General features: G+C 40.1%; 1 protein-coding gene across 4 annotated transcripts in view; it reads left to right on the top strand.

The window, feature by feature from the left end:
- The window catches only part of LOC121342597 (SLX4 interacting protein), a 69,028-nt gene that overhangs the window by 37,320 nt on the left and 15,438 nt on the right, over positions 1-16,270 (top strand). For all 4 annotated transcript variants that reach the window (XM_041417135.1, XM_041417137.1, XM_041417136.1 and 1 more), the window contains one exon: positions 14,700-14,777. In XM_041417135.1, the coding sequence (XP_041273069.1) occupies positions 14,700-14,777 (78 nt within the window). The remainder of the gene's footprint in view (positions 1-14,699; positions 14,778-16,270) is intronic.

Raw genomic sequence — 16,270 nt, 5'->3', positions numbered from 1 at the left:
ATACTGTTCTTTATTTTTTCTGTGGGAAATTCGCCATCAGCAAGGCCTGAAATAGTTGATGTTTTGGTCTGGAATTACTTCAGCTATGTTAGTGAAAAAATTAAGTGGATTTTGATTGATTTTAATTTTCTGTGTTGCTTAAAAGTGAACACAATGCTGTACTATTAGTCTGAGAGCCTATCATTAGAACTAAAAAAAAATTACTTATACAACCCTTGGTCCTGCAAAATTGGTTAAAATCTTGCTGGTTAGTTAAATCTCTTTTCCACTCACCCATTTAGTGTAGAATTTTTAAGTACAGAAATAATATCTTCTCCTTTTACTTTTGGCAGTCTGTTCAGTCTTAAAAAGTTGGTGTGATGTGGTAAATGGCGTTTGTCATTTCACCAGTGCTACTGCAGGCCTGGCAGCAGCACCCATGACCTTGGGAGTACAGAGATTAAGAGCCTTCACCCATTTGGAACTAATTTTTTGTGTGTGTGAGGGTGTTGAGGCCAGCAGGTGCCATTTCAGTACAGCCACACTTTAAACTAGAGATCCTGATCAGTTTGGCTTGGGCCTGACTGCTAGATCAGCTTTGGGGCTAAATGGCTGCCAGTTTTTGTTAAACACCGTTTCACTGTTAGCATAATGCTGGAGTTTACAATTGTTAGGCTTATCTGTTGGTCTTATACCAGCAATTGATCTTTAAATAGCTCTTAGGAAAAAATTACTGGTGTTTGTTACTAGCCTTGAGCAGGTTACAAACTTTTCTCAGAAAAGAGGGGCTGCAGTAGTAAAGCTCTGTGCTGGCCATGCAATGCATGTGATTACATACTTACACTGGATCATCACTGTGCTCATAAATTTTACAATCCAACATCTATTATATGAACAGTTTCATTTGGGAACAAGTTCTTTGCCTCTTAAAATGCTTTCCATTGTTGAAAAGGTGTATTCCTATGGAATGCTGATTGGTGGTTACAGCTTTACATGCTATTGTCAATAATAATGATAAAACACAGGTTACATACTGTGTGGTTGCCTTAATATTGCAAAATTTTAGGCATATCTGGGGGCCAGGTTCTTCTGGCATGACATGGGCTTTTTGCCACCTCTCAAGAACACAATGCCACATAAGCAAGAGGTGCTTCAGGCCACTAAAAATTTCCAAACCCTTTTCTTCCTTGCAAGTTGTAACTACATTTTATCCCTTTAAAATATTATTATTGTTTGTGAAGCACATGGACTTTCAGACCCCTGTACTTTTCTGATTGTGAGTGAGCATTATGGATGGTGGGATCAGAATTTCTAAGATCTGTTGGGGTTTTTTCTGTGTTTTCTTTTATGAAGGGATGTTTTTTATTATTTATTTTTAAATTTTCCTGCCCAAATAAAAAGTAGGTTTCGAAAAAATTATGATTTTATAAGGTAAAATTGCCAGACATAATAGTTGTTTTTATATACGTGCGTAGATACAGCACTGATTTAAGTGTGTTTGTTAGAATTTAGGATCTTCTTTTTCCTTTCATATCATGAACTTCTCAGTAAAAATACTGGTGTGCTATCCCAGGGTTGGGAGCTGATCTTCTGCTTGACTCTTCCCCTTGTTTCCTGAAAATTAAAAACTTAGGGATATGCATTTGAGGAGGTCATCAGTAATATCAGTGACAGTGTTGGATTAAAGGATATTTACTTTGGATGAGGCAGAATGACTGTTCCATCAGTTTTCTGCAGTTAATCTCACCGTCATTAATTAACAATAAAGAACTAAAGGAAGAAAACAGGCTGTGATAACGAACATTCATGTTCAGCTTCACTTCCAAAGCCAACTCTTTCTTTTTCTCTCAGCCTGCTTTGCTCAAGGCTGTAATTTGTGAGAAAGGAGTGCTTTGTTCAAGCCCAAGAATCAAGTTTCTTCAAGTTCCCTTGGAGTCTGTTCTTACCTGGGAAGGAAATAACAGAATAGGTGGGTGTTCACTGGGGCAACGGGCCCTGCCTCTAAGGACTGACCCTTCCAGGTGAGCCCCAGGGCCAGGGGCTGCAGCAGCTCCCTCTTGTGCTGTGCCTCCTCTCCGGGATCACAGCTCCGTTTGGGGCTGCAGGGGTGGCTTTGTGTTGGGCACACAGATGAAGCGCTTGGCTGGCAGGGTCTGTACCACACGAAGGAGTGCTCCACGGAGGTGCTGTGGGAAAAGGCTTCAGCTGCAGCTCTTGTTGCCTTGGGAGCTTAGGAAGACTTTCTGAGTTCTTCAAGCTCTGTGTGCTTTCTTCTGCTCCAAGTTATTCAAGTCTGCGTGGAGTTGCACTGCTGTAAACCCCCTGCTCTTGCAAGGAGGTGTGTACCTACAGAGGATTATTAACTGCTTGCTTACTCTTTGCAGTGTCCCAGGTCAGCAGTCAACCCCTGGCTGTAGTTGCATCTTTTCAAGTCAATTTTAGCTAGTTTGCTGTACACACTGCAGGATGTATTCAACATTTCTTGAAAAGAGAATTATTAGACCAGTATTGATAAGATTTTAGACTACCTTTAATGTCAAGGCATGTTGTATTAGGTTTCATTTCAGAGCTAGAAGCCAAGCTACCTTAGACTTAAGTCTTCTACTTCCTTACTACTTACAACAATCTGAAGAGAAAATTTTCACCTCTCACAGCTTCTTTTTAGTACTAACATTATATTATGTTTAATACTAATACTGACACTACCTTTCATTTTTTGTGACGCTTAATGTAAGTATCCATGCAAGTTACTTGTTAATTTACATTTCTTTTTCATTTGAGTTACACCCACACTGCAGTGTGTGGTGGGTCGCATACCAGCTCATTAGGAAATCTGTGGGTGTTACACGCAGGAGAAGAAAAAAGAAGGAAAGAATGGAAAAATGAGAGAAAGTAGCCAAGACAAGCAAGTTCTTCCTATTCTTCCTTCTGTCTGAACAATTTCCACACCCTTCCCAAATGGCCAGTATGAACAATTTGCCAAAGTAAGCTTTAATTTAGTCTTTGGACATAGGCTTTGGTATAAACTCTGTTTCTTGTGTTTAATTAATATCCAAATGTGTTTGACTTTGGTTTATTTTATTTTTTTAAAGAGAAATTTAAAATGGGGTGGATTTTCAAAGGCTGAATTTTGCCTGCATCCAATCTGCATGGCCAAATTCAGGCAAGAAGGGCATCGGCCAGGTATGGCTTTGACTGCATTATTTGAAGTTTCATGTTCCACAGAAAATGTCTGGTTTTGATCAAGAGCAGTGAGAATTAAGAGGAGACTACAGAGGTCTGAGTAGAGATATTAAATACAGGAGAAATGCCAAAGGGAGAACTGAAAACAATAAGGAAGAAGGTAAGGTTTACATGGGCTCAGAGGAAACAATAAGGAGAAGTGAAAAAAAAATGTGGCTGATAGAAATGTCAATGTTAGAAATGGAAGGAAGGAAGAAGGTACATTGTAAACTGACCTTCTTCCCTCTCTTGAGGGAGGAAGAAGTTAACTATGTTTTTACTACAAGTAATTTTCAGACCTACTCTCATTCCTTCCCTAGCATCCTTGCTGTTTTTCTTGGCTTGAGGGTGGGACATTTTTGCTCTGATTTCAGATCTTTTCATTGTACAGTCTCTTCTACAGTGAAAATAATTAGAGAGCATGCTGTCACATGGCACAGTGAGCTCCCAGCTTGATTTTATCTGCTTTCCTTGGGACTCTGTGTACTTTTTAATATATTTTTAGCTTTCTTCTCTCATGAAATGGGGCTCAATATGATCATGTTTCCTGAGTCCATCTTTTCACCCAGTTGATTTTTGTGAATGTGGCTGCACTTAATTAACAGGTAGAAGTCTCAGACTTGAAACTCTGACATTAACTTCTGACAAGCTTACTAAAATGAGAAAAGGTACAAGAGCTGTTATGAGTAGTTCAATCTTACAAAGATCTGGAGTCAAAGTTCATGTCTTATTTAGTATAAAGAAAAACACATAAGATGCAATTTCATAAGAAAATACATTTCTCTTGCTTATGAAACAATTTTCTTGGCTCCTGCAAGCACAGTATACAATAAATCATGATGGTAAATATTCCAAACTCTTTTGGCCTTGCATTTTAATTTGAACATTATGATGTTTTTAAGGGAAACACCCTTTTCAGACTGCCCCAGTTTGCTTTAGGAGTGTTCGCTATTGCTGTAGGACATGAATTGTGGGAAATGCTTGTAGGGTATGTCCCACACTGTAATCCTGTAACAGCAAATCTGATTTATTCCCACCCTCCCAGCTGTTCACTCGCGCTCCTCTGCTGTGAAACTCTTTGGTTGGGTTTGAACCAGAATCTCTTCACTGGCCTTGCTTGAACAGCAGCTCTACAACACTTCGATGGGTGCTGCCACAGGGGTCTGGGGAGGAGTCTGTCCTATGAACTTTGAGCTTTGGAGTTGCACATTGCAATAGCTGTCTCTCGAAAGAATTGCATTGCAGCTTCTCTGCAATGGACTCATTTATGATTTGTGGCCAAGTCCTGCAGATCTGTGTGAACTTTAAACTTGCATTCATCTGTCTGTGACAACAGAGCTCTGCCGTGAAATATGCAGTAACTTATGCAATAACTTATGAAAAATGTTTAGATTGTATCTTGTACTTAATATTTCCTGGTTTGGCTTTAGATTGCTTCCCTTCCCTGTTTTTTACAGCCAGATAATGGGGAATAAGGGTATCTTTTTTTAACCAAAGCATTCTTCTTCTAGAGATCAAGGTTACATATCTGAATTCTTTTTTTTTGTCATTTTGTTCATTTCTCAGGGTAATGGGCATTTGACAAGAACAAAAGAAATGTCTGTATTTACACACTCTTTGGGTGTTTTCTTTTTTTGTGATTTTTTTTTTTCCCTGTCTTTCCTTAGACTGTAATACAATAGAATAGGGCAACTCTTTGGGTGTTTTCTTTTTTTGTGATTTTTTTTTTTTCCCTGTCTTACCTTGGACTGTAATACAGTAGAATAGGGCAGAATGCCAAGGGCAACAGAGATGGTCTAAGGTGAAGAAATGCAATACAGGCAACAGTTACATGTGCCTGGACTCTTCAGCCTGGAAAATATATCAATTATGGGGAATACAATCAAGATCTATGAAATCATTTCTTGTCTTGCCCTCTTCCAGTTTGAGAACAAGGGCGTATCAAATGAATGGAAATGCTTTGGTAGTTAGGAGAGCTGTGGAGATCTTTGCCAAAGGATAACAGATATGATAAAGGCTTTTGCTGCATCCACAGCAGCATGGGAGAGTATTCCAGGGAGGGGACAGACTCTCCTGTGGTGCTCTGAAGGCCTGAGCTGAGAGGGCTTGGAGCCTGGCAGAGTATCAGGGAGGTAACCACGTGCACTTGGCCCTTGTATTTTAGGTTCCCCTTGTAGGTGTTTGGCTGTAGGGACCTTTGGTCTTCTCCTGTGTGGCCTTCTTACCATTGTGCCCCTCTGAAACTGAGAGCAGTCAGAGTCAGTGGGGGTCAGAGGCTGTGAGGAGCTGCTGCACTGCCTGCACTGAAGCATCTGTCTGGGGAAGGATCCTCTGTGGTGACACTGATAGTGGCAGAGGCTCAGCAATGGCTGTCCCTGTCTTACATGGGACATTTGCAGCTGCAGCACCAGCTGGGTTGAATGCGTTCTCCATATTTTGCTTCTTCCCCGGTGGCAGCTCCTCATGACATTATTTATGGTCTCGGGTATGAAATGAAGTGTTGCACTTACTTTAAAGATGTCCTTAATAAAGTGTTTTATATAGGTAGTACTGGGTCGAAAAAAGCAACAGGACAGTTCTTTAATTTGGTGTATTCTTGTGAAAAGGAAGAATTTGGTGTTGGTTTGGAAAACAGTCTTGATCTCTAGCCTTAAAATACTCTCTGCATTAATGCATTGTATCACTTTCTCGTGCTTTCATCTTATTTCCATTTGTTTGTCTCTTTTTCCCATATGATTTTTTTTTCATTTAATGAAAAGAAAAAATAGTATGGAAATGAGTCCTAGTTATGTGTGTGTGTAAAAGAAATGTGTTTGCATGCACAAACAGCTACTCTCTTACATATCTATATGAGCTATAAAGGTCTTCCTTTATCGTCCAAATATTTCTGCAGAGTGATTTTGCTGTTAGTGCTACAGTTTATGCAATGACACATATATTTATGCAAATTTAAAGTTTATCTTTGGAGTTTTCTTTCTATAGTTAGGCAGAAAATCAGCATCCATTAATCATGTGTCTTTACAAAGTGGAGTGGTGTGTCTCAGTTTCTCAGAGTTGGCTGGAAGTTAATAGGTAATTTATCTCTATCAGTTAAAAATGAAGTTTAGGGTACTAGTTTGATGCAGGTGTTTCAAGTTAGGCAAGATGAACCCCACCTTTAATTTCTGATTTGATACTCACCTGAGAATATCAAAGTGACTCTCATCTAGGCCAGGGAACGTACCCTTGGAAAGAGCCCTTGGCATGCTTGTTCCAAGTGGGAATTCAGCATTTTTGGAGGGCACATGAAGGCAATTTGAAAATCTGTCCCTAAGCACTGTTTCTTACTTGACTGCCTTACCCTTCTTTGCCACATCTTTCCCTCTTGGAGGTGCTCATCCTGTGTGCTCTCTGTAGGTTTCCCAGCAGCTCCAGTCCCTTGGAATCAGGAATACAGAGGATGGATTCCCAGTGTCCAGCTCAGGGACCTGCTTTAGCACTGGGCACTAGCACTACATAGTTTGGGGGTTTTTGAGTGCTCACTGTTTTGGTTGAAATGTTTTGATTCTAAAAGTTAACCAGGTTTAATAGCCTCCTTTGCCTTTAGTTCAACTGTACATTAAATGAGATTAAAAAAAAAAAAAGGATTGATTCTTATCTTGAAATTCACTGTTGGGTTCCTTTTAAAAAACAAAGTGGTCTTTATTAAATGTTTCTAAAGAGAGCAATATTGTTTTGGTTAAAATGTTAGCAAGAAAGAATAGGGATTTGAAATAAAACCTAAAAGAAATGTGAATTCCCTAGAAATGTTCAGAGGAATTTACTTAATTGCAACCAGAAGTTTGACCTGGAAGTGTAACGCTTTGACCTTTTAGCTGTCTGGCTTCCTAAATGTGTTGTTTTGCTCTCTCTAAACTGTGAGAAAATCTCTTTTATACATCTTTAACCCTTGCCTTACCTAAAAGCCTCAGTAAAAGTCTGCAAGCAATCACTAGCAGAAGAGAAATCATCATGGTAATTTAAGAAAAAAAAAGTCGTTGCAGCTATGTATTGAGCACTGAAGTCCTTTTTATTTTCGTTTTAACTGGAAGTAATTGGGGGTATAATTTCACTGTTAAATATCAGGAGGAATTTCTTTTAAACTTTCCATGCTACCATATTACACAATAATACTCTCCTTTGTTCTTAAGTTTCATTATCATATGACCAAGGTAGAAATTACAGCTTTTAAAATTGCAAACATTTTTGTGGGGTTATTCATATTTGGAAAATTTTTATAAGGCTTTATGAGAATCTGTCCAAATAGAGATGGAGGGCCAATTCCTGATTAAAATTATGCATCTTTTCTCTACGTTAGTAGTTTAGTGAGAGCAGTTCTGGGCGTTTGATTCACCACTGAGTACCAGGTATATTGTGGTTACTACACACGAAGTATTTCTGTGGACTACAAAGGCACAGTGGCATACCACAAACAAAACTAACCCCACAAAGCTTTGCAAGGCCCATGCCTTAATGTAGTAAAAAAAAAGAGATAATTAAATAAAAATTTAGTCGTGTAGCAAATAATAAAGACTTCTTGAAAATGGGAGGAAAAAAATTCAGTGTAATCTTGGCTGTGTTGTGGACTTGGAACTTGATGTATCCATCAACTTCAGACAGATCAGAGATGTTCTAATGCACAGCAAATTACACATATTCAGGGAGAAGCTGTACTCCATATTCACTGTACTAATCCATGTTTAAATGCCAGAACTTTCTTTAGAAAGAATAGTAGATGACAGTTTTGTATTTGTTTACTGAGTATCTTTCTCTTATTCCTTTAATTAAGACAGTTTTGTGGGGGGTTTTTATGTGCACATGTATGAGTCATAGGATATGGGCAGTGCTTGTCTTTTGTCTGCTGTTTTCTTGCCATGGCAAAATAGAGGATTGTGGAGTTTGTCTTATGCATAAAAGACCTTAAATTTGCTATTTAGTTTTGAGGAAGAGGATGTTCTGTGTACTTCTGGTTTTTGCACTTGGCATCTGTTAAGGTGATGCCAGAAATGGAGGCTGCTGAGCTGTGCCATTCAGGTGGTCCCTTATAACACCATGTTCTTGAGTGAGCTAAAATGAGTGGTTTTATACAAACCCACTTATTATTTTGCAATCTCCAGCTCCCTCTTGCACCAGAACCAGAGCTGAGCTGGTGGCAGTGGGCAGATGCTCCCAATCATGGTTGTTCTTGGTCTCTTTTAGTGGTATCCTCTTTGCATTAGAGCTCGTGAAAACTGAAGGGCATCCAGAATTTTTGGAAATAGAGCCTTTCAGCAGCTGACTTAGTTAGGGTCTGTTTGCCAGCATTTAAAAAGAGAAAATACAGGAGACTCTATTGTGGTACTTTCCACCTATTTGCTGTGCCCCAGAATTTCCTTCTGTTCTGAGTTGTTGCAAATCTAACAAGAGTCTATTGTGTGAAAAGAGAAAAACCTGTGAATCTCTGGCACAGCTTGCTTTGTTCAGACAGCAGCATGAAACTGCAGGTTCAAGTCCACACATGTCTCTTAGAACTCATGTTCTTTTGAAGTGTCCTCTAGATGTTAGGGTAGGAAAGGAGTTATGACCATCAACATCTACCTCTTAGCTCCACTGGGATATCCTAACAGGAATCCTCAAAATAAAAAATTAAATAAAAGAATATTTTTTTGCTATATATCAAGACCTTTGAAGAAACGATGTTTTCATGTTTAAGCCACTTTTTAAGTTCTGCTTAATATATCTGCTCCAGGTTGGTCTTTCCCTCTCATTCTCTCCCATCATATCTCTAGTGGCAGTGGTGGTCTTTTTCACCAAGCCCAGAGGTGTTGTAGCCCTGTGATACGATATATTCCTGACATTTCTAGTGACCCTTGCCTAGAGACCTTGTTATTGGTGGAAGATGAAAGTCTTGGCAGCTGTAGGAGCTTTAGGGTTAAAACCCTTTCCTCTTGGGGGTGAAAGTTTTGCACAAGTTATTTCCTCTTGCCAGGGGAAAAAAATGGTGCCTGGAGACTTGTGAAAGGTTTGATTGACGTTATTTGAAAATCCTTCAGCATCCTAATATTGGCACCAGTGATTTTACTGTTCTAATGAACACTAAGGGGATCCAGTCATGTCTGATAAATTCCAAGAGGCTCATTTCCACATTTTGGTTATGTTCTTGTGCTTGAAGAAACTTTATTTTGTAGAGTCCTCACCCTTAAAATGCAAAATCCTCTATTTCAAGTACTTCATGGCATCAAAAAATTTCCTGCAGCTCATGGATTTCTTCAAGGAAAAACCACAGAGCCAGGCTGAAAGGACATACTTTGTCAAAGAGGCATGTGCTGTATTACACATTCCCTAGTGCGCTGTGAGTCAAACTTGGGTCCATCACAGTGCCTGTGTCTCATTTGAGCCAGAGGCTGCCTTCTTTAATCACTGTGGGGAGTTCAGTGATGTGAGTGGCTGGCCCGTTTGGGTGGAGCTGTGTCTGGCCAGTCTGGGATGCACTCCTCCTGATGTGCAGAAGTGGCACTGGCCAGTGGAACTGAACCCCATCGCAGTCCAGGCACTTGGAAGACATTTGGGCTTCTCTGGGCTGCTGACTTGTCAGACAATGTTTACCACAGGGTTTGTCTTCCAGCTCCCTCTGCCTTTTGGCTGGTAGCAAGAGATGCCTTTTTCAGCCTTTCTCTTGGTTGTTGTGCTCATTCCAGTGGTTAAAGAAGTCCAGGCACGTGGCTTTCTCTGGAATACAGTTTAGATGTTCAAAACAGGGAGCATTCCTAAATAGCTTTCAGTTTGTGCCCATCGTGTGCAATTAATAATGTGGTTATTGAGTCTGAGATCAACAAAAGGGTGAAGTGAAATCTTGTGTCCTGTTGGAAAACAGTTGTCTGTGGTAAAGGTACACTGACCATCTAACCTATTGCTCTACATCTCTCTGCTTGAATGCCTTGGCAGGTGCTGCTGGCTGTTACTGCTCATACATTATGGATGGGCATGGATTTTCCAGGAATGGATCAGCCTTCCTCTCCATCCTGAAGTATTAGTGAGGGGAAGATGGTCTTTTTTCCTTCAGAGCTGGTGTGTTCCCAGGACCTCCATCAGAGGCATTACTCATCTTGCAGCCAGATGGTCTCAGATGTGCTTTTCCTTATTCTTTCCTCCACAACAGCACTAACAGCCAGCCTGAGAAATGCCTTATCCTGGATCCAGTTTGGCCAGGATAGTTCTGATTTTGCAGTGAATTCCACACCTCTCCTGCTGGAGGAGAGCCCTACAACCCTGCTGTAGGATTTCTCAAAATGGCTCGGGCCAGTTTTGCAGTTTGTGGCTCATACTCTGAATGATTTGGACAGTGGGCTGTGTCTGTTTGGACAGTAGGCTATCCAGGTTCTGAGAGCAGGGAGGATTCTTCCACCTTCTTTGACCTGAAGGCAGACTGTGTGGAAAGAATGGATGTCATCCTGACACGTTTCAGTTGTTTTGAAGCCTGTTCTTTGCTGTATAAAACTTTGAACTTGGAGAAGATGCTTCTTGTTTAAAAAAATATCAAGTGGATTCCAGAAAAGGCTTTGGAAATCTGAGCAGCTTTTTGTACGTGATATCGTGCATCTGCTGTCCCTGTCTTAGACTTGGCTTTAAACTTAAATGCTGATATTTCATTTCAATCTCTTCTAAATTAGAAATGGCAGCCTACTCTGCAGCACCTGGTATGGAGTTGGACATTTTTGGGAAGGAAAGCTGCCCAGTTAACAGTAGGTTTAGAATGAAATGTTCCCTTTTTTGTTTTGTTTACAAACAATTGGGACTTTTGATTCTGTGGTGAATAATTTAAAGTGGAGAAATATGAGTGCTAAAAAGCAGTGTAATAATATGTCTGTAGAGCACTTTGAAGATGAAAAGCTCTATATACTGTAAACATTATTACTGGTATAGCCTAATCTGTGTGGAAAAATTAATCAAGCATGAGCTAAGTGTAGATTTTTTAATGTACAGTTTAGTGTTTCAGAAAATCTAATGCACCCATGTTTTTGCTTTCACATTGTAACATTAGAAATTTATCCTCTTACATTTTTAATACGTGTGCTGCAATGATTTACTTTGTTGTTACTTTCCAAAAGCAGAGTCGGTCCTAATCCACAACCTTTCAGAAATGTGAAGTGTCTAGGCTGGGAGAGAAAATAGGTATGATGCAAAAACACTGTGTGATGAGAAATGGAAATGTTTTGGGGGCAGTTGGCCTTAGGCGTGTGCTGGGGCTTTGGACAAGCCTGGAGTGAGGCAGGGAGCCAGGCCGGAGCCGGGTGGTGCTGGGGAGAGAACACCTGCAGGTAGCTCAGCAGCTCAGAGGCATCTTCCCAGGCTCCAGCTGGATGGTCCATCCGAGCCGTGGGAGAGGGCTTCCCAGGGCTGCACCGCACCACAGCCGCCTCTTGGCACCTTCTGGAGCGCAGGGCAGCCTGCCTGCGTCTCCTCGGGGAAACAAGTGTTGCTGGGTGCTCTTACGGGAGGGTTGGTGTCTGACGCTTCCCCTCCGTGCCGTGGGACTCTGCAGTACAGCAAGCAGGGCAAATTACTGTTCCCTTAAAAGGCAGGGCTCACTTGAGCCTATTTCAGCTGAAACTGGACTGTGGCTTTTCTAGAACCACTTCTGTGCAGTCTCCTTTTGGGTTTCAGGGTCCGTTTCTTTCCTTGGGGTTGATTTGTTTGTTTGGTTTTGTTTTTCCATTTTGTTTTTGGACCCTGGATCTGATGATTTAGAGTGCCCAGTTTTGAAACAAAACCAAAACTTCAAGTCACTAAATACAATTCTGTTTCTGCCTGTGCGCTGGTAATCCACAAAGGGAGCTTTGTCTGTGAAGAGGAAATCGAAGATGGGATCAACTAGGTTTGCTGAGCCCAGGATGTGTGAACTTTCTACATTACTGGAAAAAACTATCTGTAGCTTGAGGTTCAAACTTCCGTGTTGTGCTCAAAAGAAGTTAGTGATGGAGCATTTGGTACGTATTGGTTGGTCTGTTCTTCCCTCAGATCATGAACAGACTTAAACTCATGCTGGGTAACTGTGCAGAAAGCTTAAAAAGCTGCGAGTCGCATGGGCTTCTTGCAGAAAAAAGTTTTCTTGTGGGTCTTATTTTTAAGTTTCTTTCTTCATGAAGCAGAATAGTTAATTGGATAAAATATTTCCCCAGAGGGAAGCTGAAAGAGGATATCACCATTTTTATAGTTCTGCAGTAACTCTGACAGCTTTAAAACGGGGAGTTTTTCAAATTGCAGCTGATACAGAGTAGATCACATGTCACATGCAAGAGGGTTTCAGAACATTTAATGAGTGTAGCTGTGTGATACTTTCAGAATGCAGATATGCTAAATGTAGTGCATCTTAATATTTTCTCAGGCTTAGCAACAATTAGCAGCAAATATCTGTTCAGGCCTTTTCATCAAACTATTAAATAATCATGGAAACTAAAATGATTTTTTTAGTGTTAGTCCCTCTGGGCTGAGCTTATCAGCTCAGGTGCAATTCCCTGTGAAGGCTTTATAAGACTTTCAGACTTGAGCTGATGCTGCAAAAATAGTTTGTAGAGATGTCTTGATCTCTTACATAATTATTTATTTTGTCAGATCTGAGGCAGGTGTTCTCTTCCACAGAGCAGTGGCTGGCTGAATCAAGAGCCTCTAAGGAGAATTTGGAACTTTGTTCAGTCAAACACGTGTGATTAAACACTTAACCTCTCAGACAATACCAGGACAGTAAGAAAAACAAACAGATACAGATGTCACTGATCTAGAAAAGAATTTCAAGAGAGAAGCATCCTGCTTTTCCTGTAAAAAACAAAGACTCACACTTTTTCGTTTTAGATTCCTTTCACAAAAAACCCAAAACGTGTGGAATGTTGCCAACAAATGGAGGCAGAAAGAAAAACTTTTAATATTTACTGTCTGAAGATTTGTTTTCCAAGTTGTACTTTTAGGAATGCTACTTTCTCAGCTTTCCAAGGTCACAGTGGCATATGTTGTTATCACACTAATAACTTATTTATATACAGGGCAAATTCTTTGATTTGACTAAGCCTACTAGGAGTGATAAAGAATTGTAGATGCCAAACTGGAAATAGCTAAAAGTAATTTTCCTTAATTGTTCTTTTAAGTAAACAGTTAATAAAGCTGGTGGATTGCATCCAAATTTTTCTCTGGTGCTCATCATTTTTAAGGGATGGCTCAACTTGTCACATCTTGACTCGATCTCTAAAAGGAAGTCAAATTTTGGGTGTCTTCCTGAGGGGAAGGAAAAAAGATGGCTGATAAATTTCAAAGGGATTGATTGTGATTGATAACTGCAGTTGTTAATGAGAGCTGAGGCTCAAGGGCACTCGATGGTGAGCTCCAGAAGATCTTGTAGAAGTAGGAGAGAGGGGGACCCTTCAGGAGGACGTGCATTTGTACTTAGAAATAAAACGTGCCTTGGCACTTGCTCTGTAGGGATTGAGACTGGAACAAGCAAGCTTTCCCTTCTTTTTAAATGGTTAGGTTATAAAAACAGCAATAGCACTTAATATTCTGATTTATCTGTGCTAATTGCACCTAGGGTAGCTGACTGTCTTCAAAGCATCAATAATTTAAGCCTTGCAAACCCCATCCAAGTTAGGGGAAATATCACCAGCCCTCTTCCACAGTTTGATTTCAGGGAGGTGCACAGGGAGACCGAGGAGGATGAGCCACAGATGTCAGGTTGTGCACTTTCAGAGGGAGTCGGGTTGCTAAATACCTTCACGAATGAAGTGCTAACTGATTTACCAGGGTCATTTGGGAATTTAAGTAGAACAAAAGTAAAAGCTGATGTCCTAATAATTTCCCAGCCATAATAGAATCTGTTCTGTCCATTTCCTACACTGGTAATGCACAACGATTTCTGTCATTCTTGGGAACAGAAAGTGAAAAGACCTCTGAAGGTTACAGGTACCTGCTGAGTCAGCCAGGCCAGCTCGGGCTGCTGTACCTACTGAGGAGTTCAAACGTGGCCATGTCTCACCTCGTTCAAATGGAACTGTAGAACTGAGCCCTTTCATGCTTGGGTTTCCTTGTAGTATTGTTTTTCCTCACCAGGTCTGTCACCTTCCTCTAGAAGGCGGTCACGAAAATGGATATCTGTAGTGTTCCTGTGGAATGTGTTTCAAAGCATGACACCGCACTATTAAGTGACCGTGACGCCACACTATTAAGCAAATGACACCTCTGATCAATTAATTAATTTAATTTCTGTGGTTCGGTTACAGAACTTGGTGGTTGTTCATTTGTCTAGATTTTTGCTCTGTTTCAGGCACTAATTTCTTGAGACTTCAGTATGAGCGGCAGTTTCTTTTGAAAAATATTCCATTAAAGTTACTTTTTCCTTTGTATTGTTGAGCTGCTGCTGCTTTTTCTCAATCCAGTCTTAGCAGATGTGCAACACTGAGACCAGAATGCCCAAGATACCCTCACACTTAATATTATCCCTTTGTTTTATGTTGCAGCCAACAGTTTGCACATTACTGCCTACTTTATGAAGAGATGGGTTAATCTCCGTTGTGCTCTAGGGAAACGTTATCGTGGTAAGAAATCAGTTTCTTACAGAGCTACTTAGAGGAGAAAGAAAGGGAACATAGCTAAGACACTGTCAGATTTTCATCTGCTTAAATCAAAATTGCTTTCAGAGCTTGGGTTTTTTGGTGGGGTTTTTTTGGTTTGCATTTTAAAAAGATGATTTCCTGGAAACAACAACAAAAATAAAAAGAGAAGTGTTTCTTGAGATAAGATGGATTTTTTTTTTTAACTTAATTTTAAATTTGGGTATGTCTTGCCCCAGGGTAATCAGCTAAGCCACACCAAATTCTGTAAGTATGATGAGACTCAGCATTTTCCTGAGTCTCTGCAGGGTGAATCAAGCAGAGGTTGCAGCATGAATCACTCCCTTATTGCTCGAGTGTCTTGTGACATCCACATGCAGTACAAGTGTATGCAGGAAAGGCTTCCGTTCAGCACGCACCTGTACGATCCTGACGTAGGTGATGTCATTGCACCACGTCTTCTCTTCATGTTCTCTCAAGCCAGGATGCTCTGGAAGGAAGGGAAGTCAATCCTCTCCTGCCAACACCAGTGCAAAGGAGCCCTCTGCTCTGTCCTCTTGGCATTAAACAAAAACAAGCAAAGTCCTTAACAGTACTGAATAATTGAATGGATATTTTAAAATAATTTATTGTTTTTGTAGGCATTCATGATATTCATAAATGTTTAAATTTGTCTTCAAATGCCAACTGTTTGTATTCTAAGTCCATATTGGCTGAAGAGATCAGTGCTGACTTTAAATATTCCATCAAACTTGTCCTGTTAGAATAGAATTTCAGAGTGTCTGCACTGGAATCCCAACACTGTTTGCTGTCTATTAAATTTGAACTGTTCTAAAGCATCAATGAATACCTAAAGATACTTGCATTTTGCTAGCCCGCAGATGAGATTGTTATAAAATGTAACTATAAAAGCATATTACTGGAAGCAACTTGCCCTGTTCTTCAGTTCTAAAAAAAAAAAAACATGTGAGATCAATCTCATAGGTTTTTTTCTGCAAGCCTTGTCTCTTTCTTGTCCCACAAAAACAGTGTTATGGCTTCATTCTGAAATATAACAAACTTCAAAAAATTTTAAATTCTCTTTTTATAAAAACAAAACCCAGCAACAAAAAAAAAAAAAAATCAGAGCTGAAAATATGAGGATACTGATCTGGAAAAAATTCCATATATAAGCAAGAAAATATCCAGCTGTGCTCTTCCCATAGCATTGCCAGGTACTGAACAAAGCTTTGTCTTGTCTGTTCTAATCTGAGAACCCTTCAATTTTCAATCCTTTGTAAACAGAAACTTTGTTGTGTTCATAACAAACCATGTGATCATGAGTAAAATGTGAAATTCAGTAGTAGTTAACCACTTTGTTTAATGACTTCAAAAATCTCTGTAGCCAGAGTGTGAAACTCTGTGCCCCGGCTTTATGCTGAGGTTTGATGCCAAGCCCTGGCTGAATGTTGTTCTGGGCTACAAACCTGATGTTCAGC

This window comes from Onychostruthus taczanowskii, unplaced genomic scaffold (assembly GCF_017590055.1).
Source record: "Onychostruthus taczanowskii isolate IOZ18803 unplaced genomic scaffold, ASM1759005v1 scaffold55, whole genome shotgun sequence".
In the NCBI taxonomy this organism is placed as follows: Eukaryota; Metazoa; Chordata; class Aves; order Passeriformes; family Passeridae; genus Onychostruthus; species Onychostruthus taczanowskii.
The sequence above is the reverse complement of the archived record's forward strand: the minus strand, read 5'-3'. Positions and strand labels throughout refer to the sequence as shown.